The sequence below is a fragment of the Melanotaenia boesemani genome, chromosome 4, assembly GCF_017639745.1.
Source record: "Melanotaenia boesemani isolate fMelBoe1 chromosome 4, fMelBoe1.pri, whole genome shotgun sequence".
NCBI lineage: Eukaryota > Metazoa > Chordata > Actinopteri > Atheriniformes > Melanotaeniidae > Melanotaenia > Melanotaenia boesemani.
The window spans coordinates 21,647,710-21,667,588 of record NC_055685.1 but is presented as its reverse complement, the minus strand read 5'-3'; the positions used below and the strand labels follow the sequence as shown (position 1 = coordinate 21,667,588).

The following is a 19,879-nucleotide window of genomic DNA, read 5'->3' as shown; positions in this document are numbered from 1 at the left end:
ATGAATCCATACATCAAGCAACTGTGTCACGTTAATGAAAACACTTATTTTTTTCAGAATTATGTAAAACACCTGCCATACACAGTGTTTCATATTGTTTCAGAGCGGAAAGTATTCAGAATACAATGGTTCTCCATCCAGTTGGTTTTCTTCAAGCGTTTTGACAGACTGCACAGACCTCATCTATTTTTATGAAAAAGATTTTTTTCTATAGTTTTTAATATACATGGGATTCATAAAAGGATTCCCACTATGGCTCTGAAACAAAATCAATATATATCACACAACCTCCAACTTAAAGGCTGATTGGAATTAGCATTAATGAATGAATCACAGAGAGAAACCAAATGTAAGCACAAATAAACGCTATCTACACAAAGTTCTTATTTAATTTGGTTAATATTTAATCACTTAAGCGCTTAATGGATTGTTTTGTTTGCTATTTATTTTAAATTGTATTGAAAGTTATTCTAAGCAGCAAAATATGGATAAATGAATTGAAGTTAATGGCGTATTAAAATCATAACCTGGTTCTTTAATTAACTTTAGAGAAGTGGATCATGATTAAATTGCTGCTGTGATAACATGAGTGAACACCAAATATTATCTGGACCAACACTACAACTGTCATTGTTTTCCCCCCACACAGATCTTACAACTAACATATTTAATGTAACTGCAAACTATTTCAACTAAAATATTTCATCCACTACTTTTTTAAAAACATTTTTCATGCAGGTGTGTGATAGTCTAGTTTTGTGCAGGAGGTGGCGATTCACTTCACACATTTAAATTGTGATTGCCATTTTGTGATTTCACTGTATGGAAGCACTGCAAGGAAATTTGATTATAATTAATACAGAACTGGGCTGCAGCTTGTATTTGCACCTGGGAAGCTCATATTTGTGTGTATAATATTCATAGAGGGGTTGTAATAGAATACAAATGCCTCACTGCACTGTGCCAAATTGGATTGTGCACCTTCTGTGTTATTGTTTCTCCTCTGTCCACCTTCTGGGTCAGTCCTCCATGGCTTGAAAACCCAGGCAGTCATGAGCACTAAAGAAACCAGTATGCTACAGTTATTTGTATCTGCACAGTCACACACACACACACACACACACCTCAATAAGGAAACAGCAGGACTGTATGTTTGTGTTTGTCAGTAAGATCAAAAGAAGGATTTGCCCTCCCGCTCATCCCTCTGTCACAGAGTGGTGTTGCACTAAATGTACTTCCTCCAATACAATACAGTCACACATCACTCAAACCATCCTGTTCAGCTTCCTCCCTACTGAGAGGACAAATACCACCTCTTTCCTTCTGTTCAGTGCACAAACACCCACACACGCACATTCTCTCTCCTGTCCCTCCTCTAACCTCTATACATCTTTTGCCTTTTTTCTCCTTCCTCCCTGTGTCAGCAGCTCACACATTCCTCACACCTGTCCAATCTGCTTCACACTGCATCGCTGTGCTTTGCAGATTCAGAACCCAGTGAAATTCAGAAATCTTAACATGTTGATAAATAAGCCTATTCATGCATTTGTTAAACTGTCTTCAGCACTGCAACAGCCCTTTTACCAGTAACTGGTCTCAAAACTCACACACATACACAAGAGCATACACAAACTCCTAGAAATTTCAGCAGTAAAGTGGAGAGAACAGAGAGCTGACCCCTGTTTCAAACCACAGCACAGAATCAGCTCTTTTCATTTTATGGTTTTTACTTCCTTCCCTTCCTTGAAGGACTAAACTAAATGTCTGTGATTCTGTGTGTGTGTGTGCCTGGACAGATAAAAAAAAAAACTGAAATCATTCCTTCTATAAGCTGAACTTTGTCCTTCAGCAATTGCTCTGCTCGCTCGTATATATTAGTGTTTGTTTTCATACCTAATATGATGCCGTTGGGGAATACAGGTGGCTGCCATACCACCCTAACTGATGTCAATCGAACCTCTGGAAATACCATGCGGAGAGGGGGGCCTGGCACTGGAAAAAAAAAAACGGAGGAAGGTGTTGGCAGCAAAATGAAAGCATATCAATATACAGTTTGAAAAAGCAGCAGAAGGAGCTGCTCAAAGGAACTCCTTCATTACTGTAATGAGAATGCCAGCATCTCAGCATCTGGCTCTTATAGTCTACAATTAGTATGTTTAGCGCATTAACACTTGCAGACGTATGTGCAGATGCTTTCCATCTGTACACACACGTACACTGAGTGCCTTCCATTTTTTAAGATGCACTTTGAAAGGACACCCTATATAGAAAATGTAATTTTCTTTCAAGCTCACACCAACTTTGCCTTTATTCCTGATAAAAGTACATGTTCCACATCAGCAAATACACACAAACCTGAGTGTGTGTGTGCATTTGTGAGTGTACAGTGTGTGTATGTGTGTGACAGACTGAATGCAGGTTCATTATACATCACCGGGAATTGACTTCCCCATTCTTGTTTCATCCTGAAATGAGAAAAACTTTTCAAACGTGACTCTGCTTGATAGAGGATGATTGTGATTGTGTGCGAGTGTGTGCAGGCTTGTGAGCCTTTCTATATGTTTGTTTGTAGCCAAATGTGTGTTATTGTGTGCACTTGTGGTTTATAATTCTGACACCAGGTTGCTGCCATCCTGAAAAGACTGCAGTGGTTACTGGGTCTCTGCATTTGATGCTGCACATTCACACAAATACCCAGAAACAGTGTGACAGTGCTGACAGCAGAGTGTAAAGAGGTGAGAAACAGCTGGAGACCTGTGAGGATGGCAAACGTGTTGAACAAACTATTGGACAAAAGCCAGCAATCAGACAGACACAGAGAAAGTGCTCATACCATCTTCTTTGGTTCTGAGCAGAATGGGGTTGCTGGGTGGGCCGTCACCTATCCGTGTGTAGGCCAAAACTTGCAGCACATACATTGTGTATTTTTGGAGGGCCAAGAGGAGCAGCGATAAATTTCCCTCTCCTTCTGCAAGCTGAACACTAGGAGGTCCTTCCGAGTCTTTCTCACTATACAACACCTGGGTGTAATGACAAAAACAATGTTGGATGTGAATTTACAAACACAAGAAGACATTGTATAGTAAAATTGTCACTCACACTGCTGTTTAATTTGTCTTCTATTTGTCACTTTTTAATGCATCTTTTAAGACTTAATGTTGAGATTGCAGCTATTGTGTATTATGTGATAAAACTGTCTCTGGCTCACACAGCTAATAGATCTCAAGACAATGGTGGTCAATTCCTCCTATAGATGTAGTGTACATGTGGCTATGTGGCACCTTTAAAGCAAAGTTTCAAAGTACTCTACAATCATAGCAAGAATACAAGTATAAAAATGTAAATGTAAAATATAAATTAGGATAAAATTGTTAAAATCCTTACGTTGAGTAACATTTAGTTGATTGGTAAAAAGCTACCAATCAACTACATTTTAAGAGAGACTGAGTTCCAGATCAATAGAGGCTTTTATGGCTGCAGTACATCTTCAATAAAAGGCAAAAAGACAACAGGTACGATTCCATCCACGCTGCTTTCACCCAATGCAGAGAGAAGGACTGTGGATATTAAACCAGTGCAGACGGGTTTGGTTGCAGTCATTCATACAGCTAAAAATGTGTAGCTTTGAGAGAGGATGTTACTGTTGGTTAAATTCTGGTTGGTTGAGAGTTTACTTGAGTGGGGTGATGACATCAGAATTTAACATAAATAGCATGAGACGATAAACAGCAAAAAAGAGGAAACATGCTACAATGGGGAAATGCACGTTTGTCAAGCACCAATACAGAGTAGCACCGTGCTGGGACCACTGCCCTGCAATCAGACTTATACAAAATATTTACAAAGACAGAAACCTGACCACTCAAAACTTAAAAAAAACATCCAAATGTTAAAATCAATTCTAAAACTAATGGGTTAATTAACACAGATCCCAGAAGTCTTTGTATGAAAAATGAGTTGCCAGTACGAAACTATGAAAGTATGAAAGTCTCTTTTAATTTCTGTTTCTATGCAAAATACAGAACATTATTAAACTTTAACTGAGGCAACAAAGTCTAGTCAAAAAATTAAGATGACATTCATTCTTGTTAATGAACTAGATTGTTACACGCTAAAAACAACTTGAGGAAAATGTCACCTCAAGTTTAAATATCTAACAACGAAAACAGACATAAGGCATGCACAGCAGGGAGCAGAGGCAACTATTCAACATCGACTGGGGGATGGAAGGTGTAATGGAGCTGCTGCTGGCAGCCACTTCCCATCTATTAACATGGTAGGCATGCTGCTTGGTGTGATCCACAGGAAGGCAAAAGAAAGCGCAGATGTGTATTGTGATGTGCTTTGGGCATAGTGAATGATATGACCTGGATTTTATACATTCTCAAAAAAAAAGAAAAAAGAAAAAAAAGGAGAACTGGTTTTTATCACCCAGTCACAGCTTGTTGGTTTTATTTGCAGATTTATGCATTTGTAACAACCATGTCCACGAAAGTGAGGATGAATTCCCTCCCTTTTAAATCTTTGCACTGCTGTGCTTGGGTGAAAATTAAGAGGTATATTTAATGCCACTTTTATAAGACAAAATGTTGTTTATTAGCATGATTTCTCATTGGTAAATGTTTACATTTAATGGATATTGAGGGTTATTTTCCCTTAAAAAGCAACATTTGTGACATATTTCCCCTCAATTTTAAATCTATAATAAACTGCTGCAGGGCACACACATACTTAGAAACCTGCACATCCCAATATGTCAACTACATTTCCATCTGGGCTTCCAACATGACAGACTTCTCTGCCTTTTGTTGCAAAAAGAAGAAAGGGGTGAGTTTTATCTTGGAGAATGTGAATAGACTGCAGGATATGTTGCTTTAGTGGGAGGGAAGTCTGGACTTCAGTACTCATGTTGAACCTCCAAAGCATATGCAGACCGTGAATGTGCAAACAAAACCTCACATCTTCATGCCAAAAATGCAGTTAATGTTTTTGAATTACAGATTATGCACCTTCCAAAACTGACAGGCTTTATGGATTATTGTTTATTTTTCACAATTGAATAATCCAGCTATTGTTTTACCTACAACATCACACAAACTGCTGTTTTAAGGGAACAGTAAACCTCTCTAATATGCATGCATATTATACATACAGGCCCCTAAACATAATTTTTGCAGCTGGGTGTTTTTAAAAGCAATCGTGCAAGAGGAACAGACTGGAATAGTTACAGAATATTACATCATGTTAATCTTCCATCAGATTTTTACTTGCATGTCTGTGTGCATTTGAGCGTGTGAGTAGATGATGGTGCAAGAGGAAGTGATAATGGGTCCATGGGTCAAGTGAGAATGTTAGAGTCAGACTGAGTGTTTTAGTCACCTTATACCCAAGAATGACTCCATTCCTTTGTGCATGAAGAAGCGCAGACCAGGTGAGCATGATCCGGGAGGAACTCACTGCCACAGCAGTCACATTCACTGGAGATCCAGATGGAACTAAAGAACACATACAAAAAACAAACAAAAAAGCACACACACACACACACACCGTTCAGTACAACTCTCCGAAACAATCTTCGATTTTACCTCAATCATCTTCCCCTCCCTCTCTCCATCAATCTTCCCTCTCTGAAATAGAGGGAGCGAGTAGAGGGCAGAGAGTGGTGGGAGGATGAGAGGAGACACAGCAAAGTAATTGGAGCACTTTATTTCTCATCCATCTGCCTTCTTATGCCCACCCAGTGCAATGTTTCACAGTATCTCAGTTGGGCCCTTGGAAACAGGAAAGAAGAGTGTGTGAGGTCTGTGCTCATACCAGATTCGGCAGTGTGTGCTGCAACAGTGTGGCTCCACGGTCCTGGTCCAATGGAGTTGAATGCTTGTATGTGCACTTGGTATTGGGTCCAGGGATTCAGATTCTCTGTTGTGGCCTCACTGGTGTCCCCTCCACCCTCCACATCCTTAGTCCTATCCCCTTCCTGGCCATCTGCCCTCCATACACGTAGCCGGTAGCCCACAGCTTCTGGACTGCTGTTGTACTCAGACTCTGGGAGAGGCTGTAAGGTAACAAAGAGTAATCAGATTTAAGAGATGCATTCTGCTTCGTTGCTATTTTCATTATTGGTATTGTAATTATTGCTATGTGCCATGGTCTTATCACCATTCTGCAAATGACTTAAGTAAATAACACAAGCATGCAAAAAAAAAAAAAAAAAAATCCTTATTATAAGAGTAAAAAGTAAACCCATGACTGTTAAGATATCTGTGCTGCTTTCAGGATCATTTCCCAGGCTTATTTTATTTTACTGGATGTGGTAGGTTTTATGCCATCATTAATTTTGGTTCCACAATTTCATAAATAAGAACCTCTGTGCCAATCCTGACCTGTGTAAGCATGCTGTCTCGGCAGCTGGCAGCCAAGTTATCTATACAATAGTTAAAATCATGTAATTGGTAGATTCTTGGTCTTGTGTTGTGGACTATTTCAAATTAGTTATGGGATAAAAACAGGTTAATTTATGATGAGCTCTCACAAGATATTCAAAATGTGATTAAAAACAAGACATCTTATAGGATTTGTAGCTTCTTTGAAATGCAAAAAAATTTTTGCGATTATGTAAAACTCTCGTTCTCTAGCTTTTGTTCCACCCTTTGACATTCCAGCTTCTGATCCTTTTTCATTCTTCTACTTTCCTTATCTTAATTTTTTTTCTTCGTTTTAATCTTCTCTACAAAGTCTCAGAACCAAAATGTGATTATGTATTATTTCCACAATTCATTGCCCTCAAATCATGTAAATCAAAAAGTTCAGTTTTTTCATAGTACATAACTCCACAGATGATTTAACCAACATTACAGAGGTTGCTTTGTGCTGTGCATTCAACAAGAAAGTGGGACACCCTGTCATTTTAAATACCCAAGTGATTTAGCTCAGCTTAGTGTTTAGGAGCCATAATACAGAATGTCACATTAGCTTTATTGCTCTTAATATGCAGCTTAGAATAATATCCTTACCTAAAACCATTGTGATGGTTCTATTACAGCAGAAAACTAGCATAGCTCAGGACTGGTACTAACAAACAGGTAAAATCCCATTAGCATGCTGCACTAGTAGCTCTCAGTATCTGTGTCTGATTTGACAGGCTCTTTTTCTCAATCCAACTCTTAAATGGAAAATACTCTGCTCTCCATTTATGCTACAATAGAAGAGTGGAAGGGGGAGTAAAAGGGAGATGGAAGGAAAGGAAGGATGATGAGAAGGAACAAGAGCAAAAAGAGAGAAGACAGTGAAGAGAAAATTACATTGCAGTTTGTGCTGGTAGTTGTCCAAAACGCTGAATGGGAAATGTGACAAATTAGTGTTAGCAACGATAACCAGGAGAGACACTGATTATAGGCTGTCAGCCACACAACCTGTTCAATCCTGCTGCTGGTGGGTGAACGCTCACATGCGGACTAAGAACACAAAGACTGAAAATAAGAGTGAAAACAAAACAAAAAAAAGGATAGGCAAAAAAACACATAACATCCCATTCAAAGTAGGAGGAGCAGAAGATGGGTTGTTGGTTTCACCGAGTCAGGTATGGGTTTCAGTACCTTCCAGCTGAATCGTAGGCTGGTCTGTGTAGCAGACACCAGACTGAGGTTGGAGGGGTGTGTGTCGGGGGCAGCCTGTAAGGTTTGAATCAGCCTTGAAGGGGCACTCATGGGACTGGAACCGACAATGTTCACCTGCTGCATCCTGAACCTGGTGATTTAAAAACAAATGGCATATGTTACACGTTTAACCAAGACGGTAATCATCTATCTATCATCAATACCAGGATATTCCAGTGTAAGGTAGCTGGAGCCAGTCCCAGCTGCTTATAGGCAAGAAGCAGGGTACACCCCGGACAGGTCACCAGTCCATTAAAGGGACAACACAGGGAGACAAACAACCATTCACGCTCACAGTCACTCCTAATTTGGAAACACTAAATAACTTTAAACATGTATGTTTTTGGATAGTATGAGGAAGCTGGAGCACCCAGAAAAACATAAAAAGCACTATAGGGCACTTTCAAAACAACAATCTTGACCAAAGTGCTTCAAAGTAACAAAATGTTCAACTTCTTTTTCTTTCTCATGTAGCTGAACAGATAAATGTATGTATACACAAAAAATGTGCAAAACAGTTCTTATCTACCCAATGAGGAAGGAAAAAAATGTACAAGGTCAGCTATCATTAAATCACCACTGTTAGAAAGTTTTAATGATTAATGAGACTATTCACACTGTGTCAAGTGTAATTAAAGAATACAAGCTTCTGAATATCTGCCATGCGGTCTGTTCTCTGCTGGGGAGAAAAGTAAACAATAATCCACTGAAACCATCAGTGGTGTTTCTGCCTTCACAATCAGCTCTAATCATTGTAATTTAGTCATGTTCATTCTTCTTTTTTATCTCTTGCTGTTGTGGGTACTCAGTTCTTTCACAGTTATCAGCTTTCTTTCTTCATAGTTTTATATTTTCTGGCTGTTCCTGACCAATTTAATTACATGGAAACATGACCCATTAGATGGTTTGTTACACAGAGCTACAACAGAAGACATCATTGAAAACTATTTGGAGAAGGCACTTTCAAAACATATTTGGCGGGTGATTGGATGAGCCATCTGCCTATTACCGTCTGTCATGAGCTTCACTCAACCAATCACATTAATGAAATGGAGCCAATGAGAGAATCAAACTCCTGCCAAAGCCAATTGGAAGAAAAGTGAAAACATCTTTTTTGAGGGCAAAAGCCTTTGATTTGCCCCTTGTTCTTCTTTCAGTGAAGAATAACGCTTCAGTCACCTTTGTTCTAACTAATCCTATACTAAAGTAAAATTTTACTTTTTCGGAACCACAGTTGCTAACTACAACCAATAAAAGCAGATGAACCACCTGATAAAATCTACCAGCACAGGATGCTGACTGTTCTGAAATAACAGTACCTTGGCCACAAATGCATTGCCTGATAGGATGGTTTCTCTTATCTCACAAAAATCCAGCAACCTTGCAAGGTAAATCACATGTCAGCAGATATAAAATTAAAAAAGGTAGTGACGTAACATGCAGATTACACACAGACTGCACCTAAATTAGATATGGAAAAGTCTCCAATGAAACAGTGTTGGTTCCACATGACAGACTTTTGTTTCATGTACTGTATAAAATATTTTCCAACACTTTATATAATGAGGGAAAGACGTAACAATATTTAAACAAAGCAGATGAAATGGGTAAACAAATAACTAGACTTCAAAGTAATAAAAAAATAAAGCAACAAAGAAACCTTTGATTATGTGTGCTTATATCTAATGGGGATTTTGATATTTCTGCTATTTGTTTCACATGTACAGAGAATGCTTGTGTGTCTGAGGGCAGAGAAGATCCAGTTAGTAACAGGAATAAACTCAAACATGCACAATCATACAGCCATAAGGGAGTATTTGTTATGTTTTGTACTTCTGAATGCAGCCATGCTTCATTGTGGTGGCGAGAGTTAAAATGTGAGTGTGCATGTGAGAGACTACATCTATGAGTTGTGTCCCTGTGTTGGGAGATGGAGAGCAGGGTGTAAAGAGGGACTTAAAGCAAGGGATAAAAAAATACAGACAAGTGCATCACTTCATCTAAGGTCCCAGTGGTGTTGCCTGTGACAACATAATCCCTATGAGTGTATGATGTGTGCATACACACCACAGTCCCATTACAGATGAAGGAAGAGATACTGGAAGCAAAAAGCAGGCATAGACGGACAGACCGATAAACATAGAAAAGAGACAGACAGATAGCTAGAGGAGGAGAAGGACAGAGAAGAGGAAGCGCTGCTGATCATCTGAGTGGCGATGCATCACAAAATGTAACCTCCTCACAACTCTTCAGGAGGGATTACAGACACTTCTCTCTCCGCATCTATTTCCTGTTCTCCTCGTCTCTTATGCCTTGTCTCGTCTTCTCTTTAATACTCTTTGCTGCCCTTCCAGCTTTCTCATCAACTTTCTCCTTCCCTGCCCTCATCCCTCTCCTTCCCCCTTAGCGAGTTGCAGGAGGGTAATAAGGATCTGCATGCTGCAGCTGTGAAGATGCTGACAAACAGAAAAGTCTCAGATGGAACTGTCTCTCTGTGTGTCTGTGTGATTTATCGAACTTCACCTGAGCCTTGCAATACAGCAGAAACTGGCAAAGAGTGAGGCGTGTGTAAGGTGGTGTATGCATGCTTGAGTGTGTTCTCGTGTATTCTGAGCGTGTTGCTGCTCACCTGTACTTAGTGAATGGAGTGAGGTTGGGGATTTCCAGTGTGTCTGCATGTGGCTGGTTATCTTTCTGATAGACAACTTTCCATGCCTCCTCCTTTCCATCCTCCTTTACCACCTGGTGAAGAGCAGGTTTGTTGTAAAACAGTTCAGTTTCACCATTGGCACTGACCAAAAAATGGCACAAGCAAAACAAACACAGACACACACCTGTCCTTCTACAATCCATCTTGATATGGCAGTCTTGCCATCTGGACCAGAGCGGAACTGAAGCGTTGCCGTCCGAGGGCTAATATTGGAGATCACCAAGTTAGCAGGAGCACCAGGAAGTTCTGCAAACAGAGGAGAAGGAATTGTGCTTCACACACAGCTGCAAATAACCTTATAAAAATTTAAGCTTTTTTTCCAGCATGCAGGCCACTTTTCAACACTAGTTTTTATACTCACACAGCTATATGAAATATTTACAAACCAAAATCTGTAGGTGTATTGTACTCATAATGATGTTATTTACGAAGCGCAAAGTCTATTGCATTTTTAATATTTCAATTGGGATTTACCAAGGGAGACAAAACACACCTCTGCTGTCGCAACCATGTACAAAACACATTTATTTTCAGAGACCACTGTTTTGTTCAAGAGGGACGAAGGCATCACAATGCAACAAATTATTCTGGGAGGGAACATCCAACAAAATAAACAAAAAAAATGCCACTGATTTTTTTTTTTTAATGAAGACAAAAATCTGAACAATAAAAAGCTTAAAAACAAGGTTAAAACTGAGTGAGGCTTATGTGTAATACACTTTCAGTAACAAAAAGATAATAAAAAGAAATTTTGTTGCTAGAAATGACTTACAAGTACAAAAAAGTGGGGGTGAAATATAAATCAGTTAATTCTAATCAAGACTGATACTTGCTGCTACAACAGACATTTTTCTCTTTTTCCTAAGGTCAACAACACAAAGTAAGATATTGTCCATTATATTCAATCTAAAGCCTAAAAATGTGTGAAAAGCCTATAAATGCAGCTGTGAAATTACATTTGACCCATCCTTTTTCTGACTTTGTTTCATCCCCAGGCAATTATGAGACACAGAGAAGGAGCAGTTTAGCCGACCAGCTGTGGCAGCCTGAGCGGCACAACTTGCACTGTGGGGTAATTAAAAAAAATGATAAAACACAAGGATTTTGACTTAAAAATGATCAAGCGACGTGACACTTCAGACCACATCCCTGTCACAAAAATTACACAAACGTGACTATTCTGCATTAGCTTGTCAGATTTTAGGTTTTAAATATTTCTATCGACAGTTTCTTTTATCCTGACTAAAAATGTAGAAATGCCAACGAATAAAAGCTGTTTTTTGTTTTTTAAGTTAGGACAAGTTGCTCAGGAAGGATAATTAGACAACACCTGTCATCCTCAGCAACCTAATCAAGGAACTGCAACTAGAGGAAAGAATAATTGGAACATATCTGATTTAGCTAACATTAAAAAGATTTCTCTGACTAAAACATCACTGATGTAACACAGATTTGTTCTCTGGCACATGCTGCTAAACATTACTAATTAAAATTTGATAGTTGCTGCTGTCACATCCCAACTGAGAGTTGCACTGAATCAGTGTCGACAGAAAACAACAAATATTATTTTGACAGTGTTTTCTTTTATTTAAAGGATTATTTTTAGTATTTTTATAAAACCAAAAATAAACAACAAAAGAGTAATCATGTGTTTTGCATGTACATTTATGTCTCAACTATTAGTATTTTTTATTTTTATTTTTTTAAGTAATCAACCTTACAAATGCAGCAGAGTTTATTACTGGCTCTAAGGAAGCATCTTCATTGACAGCTGCTGTATTGAATTGGCATTTGTTTGGCAAGCAGCACCTTCAACAACAGATTTATAAAATCATGTGTTAACGAGTCAAATATGCGACAGCTTGTTTTTGTTAATGAAGCAAACGTATTCAACATTCGACACAACCTACTTTGCTCTAAACTGCCTAACTCCAGCACAACAAGGCTGGGCACAGCAGAGTCACATTTTAAACACTTTTCCCTGCTGTTTGGTTAATACTTGATGTCCTGGATGATGTAAGTCCTCTCACAATGACTGAAATCCAGTTAATCGTGATGCAGAATTTTAAATGCCATATTTGCTGAACATAACAAAACTCATGTCTGAAAAGTCTCTTTGTTACACCGAATGAGGCGCACTGTAACACATCAGCAGACCAAGCCACATCAGAAACGTTCAGTAAAATTTCCACTGGATTTTTCTTTAGGACAGTATAATGCGATTGTGTCCAGTTATTCTGTTATTAGTCTTGATACAGCAAGCTGCATCACAAGAGGATTTACAGATAACAGTCACCACTTCTCTGTAAATGCAAGCAGCAAACTTGTAAAGGTTATAATGTAGATATGTTGATATCAGCTGCATTCGCTTAGATAAATGACAAAATTTCTCTCAACTCCATGAATTCATAAATAAATAAGCAAGGGAAGAGTCTGTGTTAAGTGGATCTCTCCCTTTTCTCTCTGTTCATTCTTCAGCTCTTCTTTCTAATCTTCAGTTCTTCCTCTTTCTTTCAGTCTTTTGCTTTCATGAATTAATGAAAAACCTCTGAATCCAAGAACTGTCTGTATCCATCTTGCTTTCACTTTTTCTGCTTTTACTCATAAATTAGTCATCAGAAAATGTTAGGACAAAAATCCTCCTGTATGAGCTGGGTTTTTCCTCTATTCGCCAACACTTCTACTCAGTCCATTTCTTTGGTCGTCTGTTCATTGGAGATTGCATGTTCTTGCAGTTTCTGTTCTTTTGTAATTATGTTTCTCAATTTCTTCTCCCCTCTTCAGTCCTGTTCTTTCAATGTCTCATGCTCTCTCTTATTCATTGCTGCATCCTTTCCACATTGCCATTTGTAGTTAATCAGCACTAATAATGACTGCAACTTGGCTTTAGTCTGGTCGCATGAACTCATCATGCAGACAAAAGCGTTTTTTTGTCTGCATGATGAGTTCTCTGAGTTTCTGTAAATGACTGACTCTTGTGTGTGACTGAGTATGTGAATGTGCCTGTCGGCAGAGTGGGTGATGATTCATGGATGCACAGTAACAGCCACTTATCAGCCTGAGGAAAGACAATGGCATTGTGAGAGCTCATCACTCATATTTACTCTGCTACATGGGCACATCCAAATAGGAAGAAAGCAGTTTTTAGCATTCATGAAGTCATAGTCTGACGTTTATGTGTGTGTGCAGTATTTAGAGTACCTGGTGGAACTCCAGTGGATATGGTGGAGGATGTGACCACGCCCCGTCCTGCAGCGGTAAGCGCAGCCACCTGTATTGTGTACACGGTGGTGGAGGTTAGGCCTGTCAGCTGATACTGCAGGGTGGAGTTTGACAGGGACCGTTCTTCTCGACTTGACTCTACATTTGGCACTTCCCACCACAGCATGTAGCCTGCAGGGCGCAGAGCAAACGCCAGGTTGTTAAAGGTGCATATAGACAGGCAGTCATGTATTTACACAAATACACAAGAAATCACGCATATTACGAGAGGTACAGAGCCAAACAGGAGCAGAGAGAGTGGGAGGAGTAACTAGAGACAAAATCCCTGTATGTCCCCTTGCATCTTTGCAGCCATGCATCACACACCACCGCCTCTAATGTCTGCGTGAGCAAGACTACTTGTGTATAAAGCCCTGAGGAGAGAGAATGGTTCCTCATCTGTCTCCATGCTCACCAGGTGCTGGATGAAAAGCAGGTTGAGGAGAAAAGAGTAAATGTGCAAGGTGACCTTGATTGAATTTCCATTTTTCCACTCTTCTGAGTGTGTAAGCTGAGTGTGTAAACTGACTGTTGCCTCATGCTTTTGTGGTGGCGTTGTGAAGGTGCCTGATAAACACCGAACTTGATGCCACAGCATAAAGGCTCAAACATACATCACAGAGTAATCGCTTATTTCACAGCAGCTTGTTGAGTTCACTAGCATGCCTGTCTGACAGAGCCATAGAGGAGCCGAGGGGGGCAGGGCTTTGTGCTTTGTGATGTGCCACACAAACAACACCTTGGGTGTTGGGTCGTATGGGATGTGGGCATGTTTGAAATAATGCGAGAAGACAAACTGCAGAGGGAAGGGATTAACTGACGATGAATCAGTTGTGCATAAACAATGTCAGAGACAGCAGGGTGTCTGTGGAAGTTAGAGAGAAAACATTAAGACTAATTAGAGAACACTGAAGACGTGGAGCTTTATGGATCCTTTTAAAAAGCTACTTCTATATTTTTTTACTTTAATTAGTCATTTTCAGATTGCACTTGTCCACCTGAAGAGAATATGTTGTAATTAGAAATGATGGTCATGTTATTTCTAATCAGGGTGTGTATTATTTTCTACCAAGATCACACAATTCAAACTTAATTAAAGCGTGTCTCATCCTGATAGAACGGCAAATAACATGGTAGAATAAAGGTTTCTTGATTGTGGCGTAAAGATGAAGGTGAATGAAGGGGGGGATTATTAAGTGTTATTATAGTCTTTGATATATGCTGTCAAGTTGTAATGCCCTAACCAGTGATGATGCCATTTTTGTCCTCTGGCTCTGCCCAGCTCACTCGGAGAGATGTGTCCAAGATTTCAGTGAAGCTCAAGTGGCGGACGGGTCCAGGTGCTTGAAAAAAAAAGAAGAAAACACATTGGAAATACATTAGAGAATATATACGTTTTATTTTTGTCACGAGTAATCTAATTTTAGATCATTAAAGTTGTATATGTTGTCTGTGGTGTCAAACTACAGATGCAAGCCCTAAGAACTACCTCTAACACCCAAATGTATTTTCCAGATTATAATTAGTCAGTGGGATTCTCTCCTCCTTATTCTGGGGTGTTATACCATTACCATGCCAATTCATGCAATTATAGGGTGTCACTAAAAGATGGCCCTTCCTTAACAAAACCCATTCACACACCTTATGGGTGCTAACCTTGCTGCTCAGCTGGTGGCCTTCACTTGCTCTCGCTTTGCCTGACTTTCTGAAGCTTTGGTTTATTTTTCAGCAGAAATTAACACTGAGACCCTCCTGTGCTGCATTTTTCCAGTGATGGTAAAATGTGGAATTGGCAGATGGATTTGGTTTTGAAGAGACACAGAGCAGTTTGTAAGGTAAATAGACTGTAAAGAGAGGAACATTTGGATTTCATGTGCTGTGCTCTGTGTGGTTAAACATTTGATGTGATAACTAATTTCTTAACTCAAACAAAAACTTTAAAGGTGAAAAACTTGTGAACCACACAGCATGTCTGTCTTAAGGCAGAAATAAGATAATCGGTCTGCAGGAGAGACTGAAATGATGGTAAAATTCAGAACATCCAACCATGTTGTAAAGGAGGAGCTGCCATTCAGAAATAAGTTCAAGCATAAATCTGACATGACAGATGTATTCAGCTCACTGGAATCAACACTGATGTTTCAGCCAAGAAATTCAAATGTAGGCGTTTATATTTATTCCACCTCGATATCATTACTGATAAATGTGGAAATGAAGAAATAGCTTCCATAAATAAAAAGTGCAGGTTTTAAAGAGAGGAACTGATATTAAAGGTTGTATTTATCTGGCTTCTATATAAAACAAATAGAAAGAAAGAAACAAACAAATCTACTATCATGACAAAACCTAGCGAGGAGTCAAATAGTTGAATTAGGATAATCAGAAGCTCTGTGACTCTGTTGCTGTTACAGCTCTCAAAAGTGAAGAGTGAAAGTTCTCTCAAGAGCTATTTTAAAATGTGCATTAAACATTCATGTTTAGTCCAGATTTCAGCAGAAATGCCTCTGAGACAAATAATAAAGTCACCAAAGCAGAAACTCAAAACCATCAAGCGCTCAGTGCTCCTCGTAACCTGATGAACTACAGAACTGCTTTGTTTCCACTGGGACCTCCAGGATAACCAGAAAACATACAGCGTTTCCTCTTTCCACACCACCTCCTTATAACATCTGCATTGACCAGCGCCCTCCCCGCACCCTCCACACCCACACACTCACACACAGATACACACACTCAGGTGCAAGCAAGCCTGTCATTTCTCATTTCATCCATGGCTCTCTAACCCTTCTCCCTGCAGAGCGATTAAGTTATTCATCTGAGACATTCAATAACACTCACACACAATCACAGTCACACACACACACACACACACATGCAAAAAGCTATCATCAAGCAAGAATTACACCCACCGTTAACCCTGCAACGCGCCCCAGCAACCAATCAATACCCGTCCACTGCTGTGGGTATGCGTATGTAAGTGTGTACGTGTTTGCATGTGTGTGGCTTCTAATATCCTTTTCCCACTCAATAATTACTGGTTGGTAATAATTGCTTGTCTGTCTGGCTATAAGCTATTGTGTTTATTTGATGGTGTGACTGCGTGCATGTGCTCTTGTAACTGGGAGTGGCAGCTCTTATGTTTATCCATGGAACAGTGGGCTATAAATACCAGCACGCATGAAAAAATATGAATCAATTTCCTTTAAAAAGACACAGTGGACAGGATGAAGGCAGCGAGGAAAGGAAGAACAAAGACATTTTTAAAAAGGCAAGTAGAGACTAGTGAGACAACAAGGAGTGCTGGCATACTGTGTTTACTCTGTATTATGGACTCATCGGTGTATTAGAGTGGTTAAAAAAAGCTAGATTCAACACAAAGCTACGGTGAATCAAGCTTTCACTATTACCCAGAGACGAGGCTGATAGAGGTTTTAGCATCACTTTGATGTTTTTGTCAGTTTGTGTGTGGTTCTGTGTGTGCGGACACACGAGTTGCACTCACTGTCTTCATGTGTCTGCAGCAGGGTGGGTGAGCTGCGGGGGCCATCTCCAGGTGTAGTGAAGCAGAGGGTGGAGCCATAATACCAGGTGAACTTCTTGAGCCCGCTGACTAACCCTGTATGCCGTGAGCTGGGGTAGTCTGGGGTGATGGTTACTATGGTGACATCCTCTGGAGACTGCTCTGGCCATACCAGCAGCTGTGTCAAATTAGAAAATGGGTGACAAGTGAAATGAATAATACCCAATGAATCTTACTGAAAAAAGCAGTCACATTATTAATTCCACATCAGAATATTTATTGTCATTTTCTTCCATTATGTTTTTTTTCTGGAGCTTCAGGCTAATGGATCCATTCTCATAATTCAGACTGCAATTATGAAACAAAACATATTTGTGCCAAAGTATGGGCTATGATGAATTTTTTAAAACACACAACAAAAAAACAAAACAAACAAAGAGACAAACAAATCTGTGAAAATGGCAAAACAATTTTCATGTTCCATTCCCTGGAAAAGATATTTGCATTGCAAACATTTACTTATCATTTGTACCAAATAAACACTGTCAGTCATAACAGCATCAAGGGAACAAAAACTATCTTTGATTATCTTTTCAAACTCAATGCCTAATGAAAGGTTAATTTGCCTCTACAGTGAAACTTGATTTAGATTCAGACATGCAGCATTTTACTTTGTGTTATTTCCTTGGCTGAAAAAACTGCAGTAAAAGGCACTCATTTACATTTCCATAATGAGAGATGACCCCACGGGCAACACATTGATGCAGTACCCAAATATATAGCTTTTAATAAGAAAATAAATATCTGCCTAAAACATGAAGTTAGAGCTAAGTTTTAACGAGAATGAAACTTTGCACTGGGTTTGTCTTGCTTTTAAAAAAAAAGAGAGAACTTTGTTCACGCACAAGCTGGATATTTACTGGAATATTGTTTCTAAGATATTGAACTAAATTTTTCATAACTACATTAGCAGTAGAGGTGAAAAGGACATTTTTTTTTATTTCCTTCCACATCTCATGCTTCTAAAAACTCTAACCTGTGTGCACAACATCTTTTTGCTCTGTGCTCTGCTCCAAGTTATTAAGTATTTAGTGTTTCAACATCACTGCTACTTGGTGGATGAATTGTTTCTGTTCACAGCACCACCAGCATCATTTACGAAGGTGTAACTGTAACAAACTTTTTGTTGTTCTTTATACGTTGCCTTTAAAAGCCCCCACCTTCCAAAACTTTCTGGCCACTAAACTCAGGCGTGCTACATCTGTAGTTACCTTCAAACCCCTCAAAATAAAGAAAATTCCTACCAACTTTCCTGTTTAAGAAAGGCTTTGGTTATAACTGATATGCATTTTCCAGTTTTTTATTGTGTTTTAGTAAACATCTATCTGAAAAAACTCACCTTATACTGTTTTATAAAGCACTATATACATTAGTTAAAAAAAAGTTTTATAGAAAAAACAAGTTATTTTCATTTCATTATTAGATTATCATTATTCACCATCTAGGCTTCCATTTATTAGCAAAGTAAATATAAAGAGATCTTTTGAAAAATGGCAAAAAGGAAATAGACATGTTTCCACAGGCTCGTTTGAAGCAAAAAACCTTGCTTGTGTGCTAGGTTTCCAAAGTGTTTGCAAGGTCAGACAGGATTTATGGTTCTTCCCTCTAATGAAGATCATGATGAAGATCACCTGTGTACACATTCTTTTGCACATTAGTTAACTTCAATTAACCCTTTTTTTTATTAATATCTTTTCACCCCAAATAAATGATGTCAATAAAAACCTAGCTTCTGTTTATGTGAAATGTTTTATGCTGGTTATCCATTTAAATTTTGGTGTGTTTGGTGAAGTAGAACTGCTTCCTGATGTTTCTCACTATAGGTTTTACTCGAAAGGTCAATATATAAATTTACAATGATCTCGGCAATAAGCAAGAGACATTTTTTAGTTGCCTGTAGAGCTGGCTGTGTAACTCTCAGCACTCAGCAAGTGGTGATAATGCATCTTAAGCTGGTTGCTAACCACCATGAAAACCCAAAAGGATTGTACCTCAAGAGAGCCACATTAGTGAAGATGAGACTGAATTAATTACGTTAACTTCATAAACTCAAAAGAAAAAAAAACAAAAAGAAGAAAAAAATTTTTTTCAGGTATTGGGAAGTGGTTTGGATTCAGTAAAAGTGATGAAGAATGGATTAATAGAATATGCAAACTTTGTTGTCAATTGGTGAATGCCAAAATGGGAAACATGACAAATGTTTTTAACCACCTGAAAAGTTACCCCCTGGTGCCTGTGCAAAAGCATGAAAATGAGGGCAAATGTAACTTGGTGCACTGGTTCTTGCAGTGCAAGATTCAAACAGAAGAGCATCATCTCATTTGTGACTGCAACCCAAATGAAAGCATTCACAACAAAGCAAAAAGATTACAACAGCTGTTTCATATTTCATAGCAAAGGGCACGATATCATTTGCTGTCTTTATTAGCATCCTTTTGAATCTGACATTACTAAACTCTAAATGGTAATTAAGATTGAAATTGATCAGTACAGAATATAATATAGTGATAATATTTTTGCTCTGCCATAACTCAAGCTGTTCATTATTGTAGTAAAAAAAATTACCTCATATGTGGCGTACATCTGCAACAGGAGCAAAACACAGAGATCTCTTATAGCAAAAGAAACAGCGATAACCAGACTTTTCCCTCTACCCTCAGGGTGCACCACTGC

General features: G+C 38.9%; 1 protein-coding gene across 4 annotated transcripts in view; it reads right to left on the bottom strand.

Moving 5' to 3' along the window:
* Positions 1–19,879, bottom strand: part of LOC121638272 (protein sidekick-1-like) — a 284,369-nt gene that overhangs the window by 30,836 nt on the left and 233,654 nt on the right. For all 4 annotated transcript variants that reach the window (XM_041982952.1, XM_041982953.1, XM_041982955.1 and 1 more), the window contains 10 exons: positions 17,129–17,324; positions 14,871–14,969; positions 13,567–13,758; positions 10,490–10,611; positions 10,285–10,397; positions 7,596–7,746; positions 5,815–6,055; positions 5,380–5,495; positions 2,834–3,020; positions 1,894–1,992 (listed from right to left, as the gene is read on the bottom strand). In XM_041982952.1, coding sequence (XP_041838886.1) covers positions 1,894–1,992; positions 2,834–3,020; positions 5,380–5,495; positions 5,815–6,055; positions 7,596–7,746; positions 10,285–10,397; positions 10,490–10,611; positions 13,567–13,758; positions 14,871–14,969; positions 17,129–17,324 — 1,516 coding nt within the window. The remainder of the gene's footprint in view (positions 1–1,893; positions 1,993–2,833; positions 3,021–5,379; positions 5,496–5,814; positions 6,056–7,595; positions 7,747–10,284; positions 10,398–10,489; positions 10,612–13,566; positions 13,759–14,870; positions 14,970–17,128; positions 17,325–19,879) is intronic.